This window comes from Oncorhynchus keta, chromosome 8 (assembly GCF_023373465.1).
Source record: "Oncorhynchus keta strain PuntledgeMale-10-30-2019 chromosome 8, Oket_V2, whole genome shotgun sequence".
Taxonomy (NCBI): domain Eukaryota; kingdom Metazoa; phylum Chordata; class Actinopteri; order Salmoniformes; family Salmonidae; genus Oncorhynchus; species Oncorhynchus keta.
Genome location: NC_068428.1, coordinates 31106911 through 31115950, shown reverse-complemented (window position 1 = coordinate 31115950; position 9040 = coordinate 31106911). Strand labels below are relative to the sequence as shown.

The following is a 9040-nucleotide window of genomic DNA, read 5'->3' as shown; positions in this document are numbered from 1 at the left end:
CCCAAACCCAACAAACCGTTTATTTGGAAGAGTCAGATAAAACAGGCAATATGAAGAAATATTCCATGAAGATTATTTTCAAAAGGCTTTCTTTTTCTTAAATTCAGAGGATGCAAAAAAGAGAATAGTAACGATATAGGCCTAACAATTATAATAAGGTCACTGTAATCGAGGGTAGCTCTTGCAGAGTTCATGGTCCCTAATATCCCCCCAACCGCCGTTCTTCACGTGGGGCGCCACCCCCCCTGCCCCGTTAGCCGGAAGTCTCTTAGTAATCAGCAGGTTCTTGGGGAACAGCTGATTGCTGCTGCTCTGTAGAATGGTATCTATCTTGGTCTTTTGGCTGGACGGCATGCACACAGACTTCTTGTGGTGCATCCCGCAGTCCCCAGCATGGAAGACGCGGGGTGCCTCGCTCACCATGACCTTCCAGTAGGAGGGCAGGCAGGTTACGGTCAGGTGCTGCAGGGACCAGTCCCAGTTGTAGTCGTCATAGGTGCAGAAGGCGTCGGTGCATTGAATGAGTTTCTGGTAGGTCTCCCTGCTCAGAGCCATGCCCATGTTGTGCTCGGTGGACTTCCAAGCTTTCACCTCCACCTTGTTGGCTTTACTGGGGTAGCTGATGTGGCCGTAGCTCCCCAGAGATAGGATGTCACAGTCAGGGCAATTCTCCCTCTTCAGGATCGACATCAGCTTGAGGAAGTGGAGGAAGTCAGGGGAGAGGAAGTGGTCCTCCTCGATGAGAAGCACCAGACCCCGGTGGTCCTTCAGGGCCCGGACCCTGTCCCACACAAAGTGCAGCTTCCACCACCAGTGGTGCTTGGTCTGGGAGAACTTGGCCTCGCGGTAGTGGCCAAACGAGTCGGGGTACTCTGCGTTGATGCAGCCCAGCTTTAAGGCGTCTATCTTGGAAATGTCTCTGGGGCAGTCCCTGGGGTCGTGGCCCGGGAACTCCTGGGGGTACAGTTGGATGCTGAAGGGAAAGAAGATCTGGAGAACCTGGCAGAAGTCCACTGAGGCCACCACCTGGTTGATCTCGGGGGACCAGAAGTCGTGGCTGAAGATGAGCAGGATGCTCTCCACGCCCCTGGCCTTTCTCAGACTCTCCACCAGCAGCCTCAGGTAGTCAGGTCTGTTGTGTACCTGTACCACCACCACCAGATCGTCCTTCTTCCTCGCTGCCCTGAACTGCTCCTCATGTCTCACTGTCTGGTCAAAATTGAGCTGGAACACAATGCCACGGTAGACCTGGGTGGTGTTGTCCACCTCTGGTTTTACCACCTCCTCTTCCTCCAGGTGCTTTTCAGGCTGGTTCTTCGGGTGTGTCTCGTTGACAGGTGCGATGGGTGGTAGGTTAGGTATCCGGCTGACTGCAGGTGTGGCCTGCGGCTGTGGCTGCACCTGGCTACTGCTGCTTCTCCTCGCCCCCTCAGCCTCTTTCAGGACCACCACCCCACTGCTCTTCTTCTGCTTCCCACTGGTCCAGAAGGCTAGGCCACACACCACCACCACCAGCGTCAGTATCACCACCTGGAGATAAAATACAAATCATATCATGTGCCCAGTTTTGGACTCAATCCTGCCTGCTATTGCAGTAATTTTACTAATGTTGTCATTGGCATTGTAATTTATATTATCTTTTTTGAAATACAGATATGATTCAGTAAGATTATGTAACAGAGTTCATATGAGTTTACAGGAGTTAATAGGTTATTCAATCATTCAATTGATCCAGTGGGTCCGGCTTCTTCAACTGAACTAAATATGTCTCAATATATGACATTTTATTGTATATGACTGTTCTCAAATACATTTGATTTGTTTGTGCCATTTAAAACATGCCCAGTACAGAAACATGCAGCACATACACATGACTTGGGACTCGTCGTGTATTGTACCTTCCTCTTGTAGACTCGGAATCTCATGACAGGCAGTCACCCCCCTTGGGAAGGGAGAGGAGTTGATTGTAGAGAAACTGAAAAAAGGCAGGTTTGCAATTTCTAATGGCACTGCTGTGCTTGGGGGAGGCAGGCAGGGAGGGAGGCAGGGAGTCTTGATAGAAAACAGTTTAAAATTCTGTTGGTTGCTAACACTTGTTGCTAGCACACATTTTTAGAATGTAGACATGTGTCTTTGTGGAATATAAGTGATGCCATGTGAGATTCCCATAAGGCATGTTGGTTTCAGAGGCTGCAGTGTAGAGTTGTGCATGGAACCCACTGGAAAACAAAATAAGAGAAATAAGAGACATTTTTACCATTTCTTATTGTCTTTACTAAACATGGCTACTTTATTAAATGCAACCCACCTACATACCATAAATAAAACAATGGCTGATATCGGGGTCTATATACAATTTTCCAGTAAAATAAAACATAACTTATTTTTTAATAAGAGCGGATACGGTGCACTCGGAAAGTATTCAGACCCCTTGAATTTTTCCACATTTTGTTACGTTACAGCCTTATTCTAAAATGAATTAAATAGTTTTTTCCTCCCTCAATCTGTAAACACCCCATAATGACAAAGCAAAAACAGGTTAGACATTTTTGCAAATGTATAAAAAAAAAGTAAAAATTGAATTATCACATTTACAGTATTCAGACCCTTGACTCAGTACTTTGTTGAAGCACCATAGGCAGAAATTACAGCCTCGAGTCTTCTTGGGTATGACGCTGCATGCTTGGCACACCTGTATTTGGGGAGTTTCTCCCATTCTTCTCTGCAGATCCTCTCAAGCTCTGTCAGGTTGGATGGGGAGCGTCACCACACCACTATTTTCAGGTCTCTCCAGAGATGTTCGATTGGGTTCAAGTCCAGGCTCTGGCTGGGCCACTCAAGGACATTCAGAGACTTGTCCTGAAGCCACTACTGCGTTGTCTAGGCTGTGTGCTTAGGGTCAATGTCCTGTTGGAAGGTGAACCTTCACCACAGTCAGAGCGCTCTGGAGCACGTTTTCATCAAGGGTCTTTCTGTACATTGCTGTGTTCCATTTTTCCATCGATCCTGACTAGCGGCAAAAAACATCCTCACAGCATGACGCTGCCACCACGTTTCACCATAGGGATGGTGCCAGGTTTCCTCCAGACGTGACATTTGGAATTCTGGCCAAAGAGTTAAATCTTGGTTTCATCAGACAAGAGAATCTCGTTTCTCATGGTCTGAGAGTCTTTAGGTGCCTTTTGGCAAACTCCAAGCAGGGTGTCATGTGCCTTTTACCTAGAAGTGGTTTCCGTCTAGCCAGTACCACAAAGGTCTGATTGGTGGAGTGCTGCAGAGATGGTTGTCCTTCTGGAAGGCTCTCCCATCTCCACAGAGGAACTCCACAGCCCTTTCAAAGTGACCAGCGCGTTCTTGGTCACCTCCCTGACCAAGGCTCTTCTCCCCCGATTGTTGAGTTTGGCGGGGCTGCCAGCTCTAGGAAGAGTCTTGATTGTTCCAAACTTCCATTTAAGAATGATGGAGGCAACGGTGTTCTTTGGGACCTTCAATCCTGCAGGAATGTTTTGGTACCCTTCCCCAGATCTGTGCCTCGACACAATCCTGTCTCTGCGCTCTACGGACAATTAATTTGACCCCCATGGCTTGGTTTTTGCTCTGACATGAACTGTCAACTGTGGGACCTTATATAGACAAGATTGTGTCTTTCCAAATCATGTCCAATCTATTGAATTTACCACAGGTGGACTCCAATCAAGTTGGAGAAATATCTCAAGATTGATCAATGGAAACCGGATGCACCTGAGCTCAATTTCGAGTATCATAGCAAAGGGTCTAAATACTTATGTAAATAAGGTAATTATGTTTTTGTTTTTTTTTCATATATATATATATATATATATATATATATATAAATATATATATATATGTAACGGATGTGAAACGGCTAGCTTAGTTAGCGGTGTGCGCTAAATAGCGTTTCAATCAGTTACGTCACTTGCTCTGAGACCTTGAAGTAGTAATTCCCCTTGCTCTGCAAGGGCCGTGGCTTTTGTGGAGCAATGGGTAACGATGCTTCGAGGGTGACTGTTGTTGATGTGTGCAGAAGGTCCCTGGTTCGCGCCCGGGTATGGGCGAGGGGACGGTTTAAAATTATACTGTTACATATATATATATATATATATATATATTTCTAAAAACCAGTTTTTGCTTTGACATTATAGGGTATTGTGTGTAGATTGATGAGGAAAATGTTTTATTTAATTTATTGTAAAATAAGGCTGTAACGTAACAAAATGTGGAAAAGGGGAAGGGGTCTGAATACTTTCTGAATGCACTGTAAGTGACAACCCATGTAACAAATGCACCACTGCCAATGCCCCATACATTGACAATAACGTTCCCGATAACCAGTAGACTAAATGTCAAACTGTAAGACACATGATCATCATGTAGGCCTAATACTTTGTGAAGATAAAGTATCTGCAGCCAGTCATCACGATTTAGATTCTTCATTTAGACACACCAGCCCTCCCATACCAGCCTGTGCTCCACTTTAACAGTCTATGATTAGTTCCCTGTTCTCTTCTGTCTTTGCAGCGTTTCTTGGTTGAACTAGCTCATCTGTGTCTACTGCCCAGAGGCACTATCACAATCAATACCACATATCAAGACATCCACAGAATGGAAAGCTAAATAACCTTTTACACTGGATCAGACTCCCTTGCCTAAAACACAACAATGATGTTCAAATAGATTGTAGACATCAGCCTACGGTGTCCTTATGTCCTTAACAGTGTACATTATACGCCTGTGCTAACTTTCACTACATGACACGATACACGCACAGCTAACAAGATGTAGAGCTAAGCTAGCCACCGCCTATCATTTCAATCTAGACCGTTTTCTATGTTTCTGAACAGTAATGTAATAAACATTTCGGTATAACATGTACTCCTTCCCATGGCACATGTTGGTCAAGAAGGAAATGGGGGTTCTCTAGACAAATATAGTTCAGGTAGCTTCCTCCTCCCTACACCATCAATCGTCTTGTTCGCGCCTGGAGCGGTGGACACCGACATCAAACCACCAACCCCATTTCGCTCGAGATTCGTGCGGTGTAGGTGTAACGTTACATCATTCACAACTAGTTTAGACGCTTAAACGCTGTTTACCGGGTGATGTTATGGTAGCTAATAGCTAGCTAGCAAGCTACATTTGTCTCGTAGAAGTTAGCTGGAGCGAGCGTTTTATATTTAAAAGCAAGCACTCCGTAGTCGCGCCTCAGTCATTGGCCAAAACAGACTGTCGCAACCACTCTCACAGTGCGAAGAAAATGCGTTTGTATAGTTACCTAAAATATTAGTCGTGCTGTGCAGCTTTCTCTGCCGAAATTAACAGTGCGGTGAATCGAGGTATTCATTCTCCTCCATTCCTTCTCTCCTGCTCCCAATTTCGGGGCAAAATAACACATTAGCCAGCCAGCTAGCTAGCTAGCTTACGTTGGCAAGAAGTACCAAATACGGAACCACTGCCTAGCTTTGACTCCCACAATGCATTACTCCATAGGGTCGGTCTCTCAAGACATAAAACATGAATTGATATATTAGGCTAGTGTGCTACAATGTTGCATTCAACTGAACTATTGAATTGTAGCTTATAACAATGTAACAATATGGAGATTTTAGAATTAGTAATTTGTTTGTAGATAAACAAAGGCTTCTTCTGATCTGTTTTCTTACAACAAAAAAAATGATATAGGCCACTATGATAATAATCTAAACCAGTTCGATATTATTGTCAGTATATTACATTATTCTTGATTATATTCTATACAAAAGAGAGGCAAAACGAGTATCACTACTAGCCTAACTTCAGGCCATTATTGTTAAATATTCAAGAAATCATGAAAAATAAATGATGGTCCAATTGGCATTACTTTACATTTCAAAGTTGGAAGTATCCAAATAATTTTTACTGGAACACTTCTGTGTTGGTAGTTGTTGTACACCGTACATTCTGTTGTATTTGTTTTTCTTACTAAATACTAATTGCAGTATGAAACAAATTGAATCTTGATGATTTTATTATGTACTTTTCTATTGATTCACATACTATTGGTATAATTACCTTTTTTCAATCACTTTGGTGCAATTTTCACAAGTAAGTTGTACATTTTCACAACTCTAAGCACAAAAATCTATACAGATCATCAAAATGGCTCATGTTTAAAACTCTAAGCACATTTTCAATTTTCAACACACAATTCAATTGTTGATAACACCAAATCACTCAATTTGGATACATATTCAATCTAATTATCTGCTTTCAAATGCAATATTCACTTTACTTTGGATATGATTTTCTTGTCATTTGTAAACAATACAATTAACTATATCACTTAATCAAATTGCTCAAACCGGATAACTAACTACTGAACCAGGAAGTTTGGGGTGAGGCAGGTTGGGGACAGGGGGAGCAGGTACCTGACTATTGGTGGCTATTCAGCAAGTTGATGGTCTTGGGGTAGAAGCTATAGGCCAGTGTTACAGTTGAGCATACCACCCTCTGTAGTGCATTACGGTCTGCGGTGGTGGAGTACCAGGCTGTGATGTAGCTCGGCAGAATGCTCTCGATGGTGCTCCTGTAGAATACTGCGAGGGCCCTCGGGGGCAAGCTGAATTTCTTCAGCATCCTGAGGTTGAAGAGTCGCTGTCATTACTTATTCACCACGGTGTCCATGTGGTTTGACCATTTTATCTCCTTGGAGATGTGTACTCCGAGGAACTTGAAAAGAATGGGGTCGTGCCCAGCCTGGTTCCTCCGGAAGTCCACAATCAGCTCCTTTCTTTTTCTGATGTTGAGGGTGAGGTTGTTTACCTGGCAATCAGCTCCTTTCGTTTTTTCTGATGCAAACTTGACGATGAAGTGGGAGGTTGTCATGGGGGTTTCCAGGACCCAGTTGCAGAGGGAGGGTTCACTCCCAGGGCCGTGAGCTTAGAGTGCAGTGTGGAATTCAATGGTGATTGTGTTCCGTGGATTTTTTTATTTATTTATTTTTATTTCACCTTTATTTAACCTAGGCTAGTTGAGAACAAGTTCTCGTTGTTGATAATCAGGCCTGTTACTGAAAAAAAAAATCAGTGTCCTCAGCAAACTTGACGATGAAGTTGGGACTGTGTGAGGCCACGTAGTCATGGGGTTCAGCAAGTCCAGGACCCAGTTGCAGAGGGAGGAGTTCACTCCCAGGGCCGTGAGCTTAGAGTGCAGTGTGGAATTCAATGGTGAAGTGGATTTGTCTGGGTGGATGGAGGCAAGTCAATAACACAGTAGAAAAAATGGGCAGTCTATATACAATGTGTGCAAAAGGCAAGAATAATACAATTTTGCAGATTAACACTGGAGTGATAAATGATCAGATGGGCATGTACAGGTAGAGATATTGGTGTGCAAAAGAGCAGAAAAGTAAATAAATAAAAACAGTATAAAAACAGTATGGGAATGAAATGAAGAGGATTGAGTGTGTCAGGGACAGAGGAAGTGAGTGGTCTTTGACTAGCCTCTAAACCCACTGAATTGTGTAGTGTACAATACACTGCTGAAATGACTAGGTTATACACTCCCCAATCAGTTTATAAGGTACACCACCCCGTTCACAAAAATAGATCGCTCTTACAGACAGTGAGCCACGTGGCCGTGGCTTGCTATATAAAGCAGGCAGGCAGGCAGGCAGGCATCGAGGCTTTCAGTACTGTTAGTTTGAACATTAGAATTTGCAGAACAAGTGACCCAAGTGACTTTTAGCATGGTATGATCATTGGTGCCAGGTGCGCCGGATCCAGTATCTCAGAAACGGCCGCCCTCCTGGAATTTTCACTCACGACAGTGTCGCCATCGTTTACAGAGAATGGTGGGACAGACAAAAAACATCCAGTCAGCGGCAGTCCTGTGGGCGAAAACAGCTTGTTGATGAGAGAGGTCGAAGGAGAAAGGCAAGAATCGTGCAAGCTAACAGGTGGCCACAAACAGACAAATAATGGTGCAGTACAATAGTGGTGTGCAGAACGGCATCTCGGAACACACAACTCGTTGATCCTTGTCACAGATGGGCAAATTGCAGCAGACGACCACACCAGTTTCCACTCCTATTGGCTAAAGACAAGAAGAAGCAGCTCCAGTGGGCACGCAATCACTGACACTGGAGAGTTGAGGAGTGGAAAACATTGCCTTGAACATGACAGTGAGTTAAGTTTACTTGAGTGGCCTGCGCAGTCCCCAGACCTCAATCCAATAGAGCATCTTTAGGATGCAATGGTACAGGCTGTTCACAGCATGAATGTACTGCTGTCCAGGGGCGGCAGGGTAGCCTAGTGGTTAGAGCATTGGACTAGTAACCGGAATGTTGCAAGATCAAATCCCCGAGCTGACAAGGTACAAATCTGTTGTTCTGCCCCTGAACAGGCAGTTAACCCACTGTTCCTAGGCCGTCATTGAAAATAAGAATTTGTTCTTAACTGACTTGCCTAGTTAAATAAAGGTTTAAAAAAAATCATTGAAATTGTTGCGTTTATATTTTTGTTCAGTATACATCGGAAAAATGTGCCAAAGCGATTTAATAAAAAAAAAATTAAGAATGTTAATTTTGTTCATATCACATTTAAGACATTTTTTTTCATGCATGTTATTTAATGTATGATTGCACCAGGACCCTGCATCAAAACCAGATCATTGGGGCCACTTGGGTATAAGATCCATTTGAGAGCATTTCGCTACAATGGCATTAACATCTGCTAACCATGTGTATGTGACAAATAAAGTTGATTTGATATGAAGAAAGATGGGCAGACTAGTTATGGGTATCTAATATTGCATACATTGCATGTCTCGTTTTGAATGAATGATTTCTGCTTGTGCAAATGCTTTGTTGAGCTCTTCAACCAAATAACTATCCTGATATGGGGGGGTGGAACTGAAAACCTGTACCTTCAGAATCTATGTAAGACCGCAGCCGCACAATGGTCCAGATGAAGCGATTGATGTGTTGCTACTGCATGTTGTTGGCGTCTTCTCGTGGTGTACTACAAGAATGCACGCAACGCGA

The 9040-nt window shown here is 43.7% G+C and overlaps 1 protein-coding gene across 2 annotated transcripts; it reads right to left on the bottom strand.

Moving 5' to 3' along the window:
• Positions 1-5501, bottom strand: LOC118378607 (alpha-1,6-mannosyl-glycoprotein 2-beta-N-acetylglucosaminyltransferase-like). Of its 2 annotated transcripts, none has more exons than XM_035765589.1 (3): positions 5294-5501; positions 1869-2219; positions 1-1530 (listed from the first exon to the last, which is right to left on the bottom strand). In XM_035765589.1, the coding sequence occupies exons 2-3, from the start codon at positions 1923-1925 to the stop codon at positions 160-162; spliced, it is 1428 nt and encodes a 475-aa protein (XP_035621482.1). In that variant the 5' UTR covers positions 1926-2219; positions 5294-5501; the 3' UTR covers positions 1-159. The 2 variants fall into 2 exon arrangements, with proteins under 2 accessions (XP_035621482.1, XP_035621483.1); XM_035765590.2 differs by having other exon boundaries at positions 1899-2219; positions 5294-5500.
• Positions 5502-9040: the final 3539 nt, after the last annotated feature.

Coding starts and splice junctions, on each gene's coding strand:
- LOC118378607 (XM_035765589.1), bottom strand. CDS start 1,925: ATGAGATTCCGAGTCTACAAGAGGAAGGTACAATACACGACGAGTCCC. Junction 1,531..1,868: donor CGACGAGTCCCAAGTCATGT/GTATGTGCTGCA, acceptor TTTTATCTCCAG/GTGGTGATACTGACGCTGGT.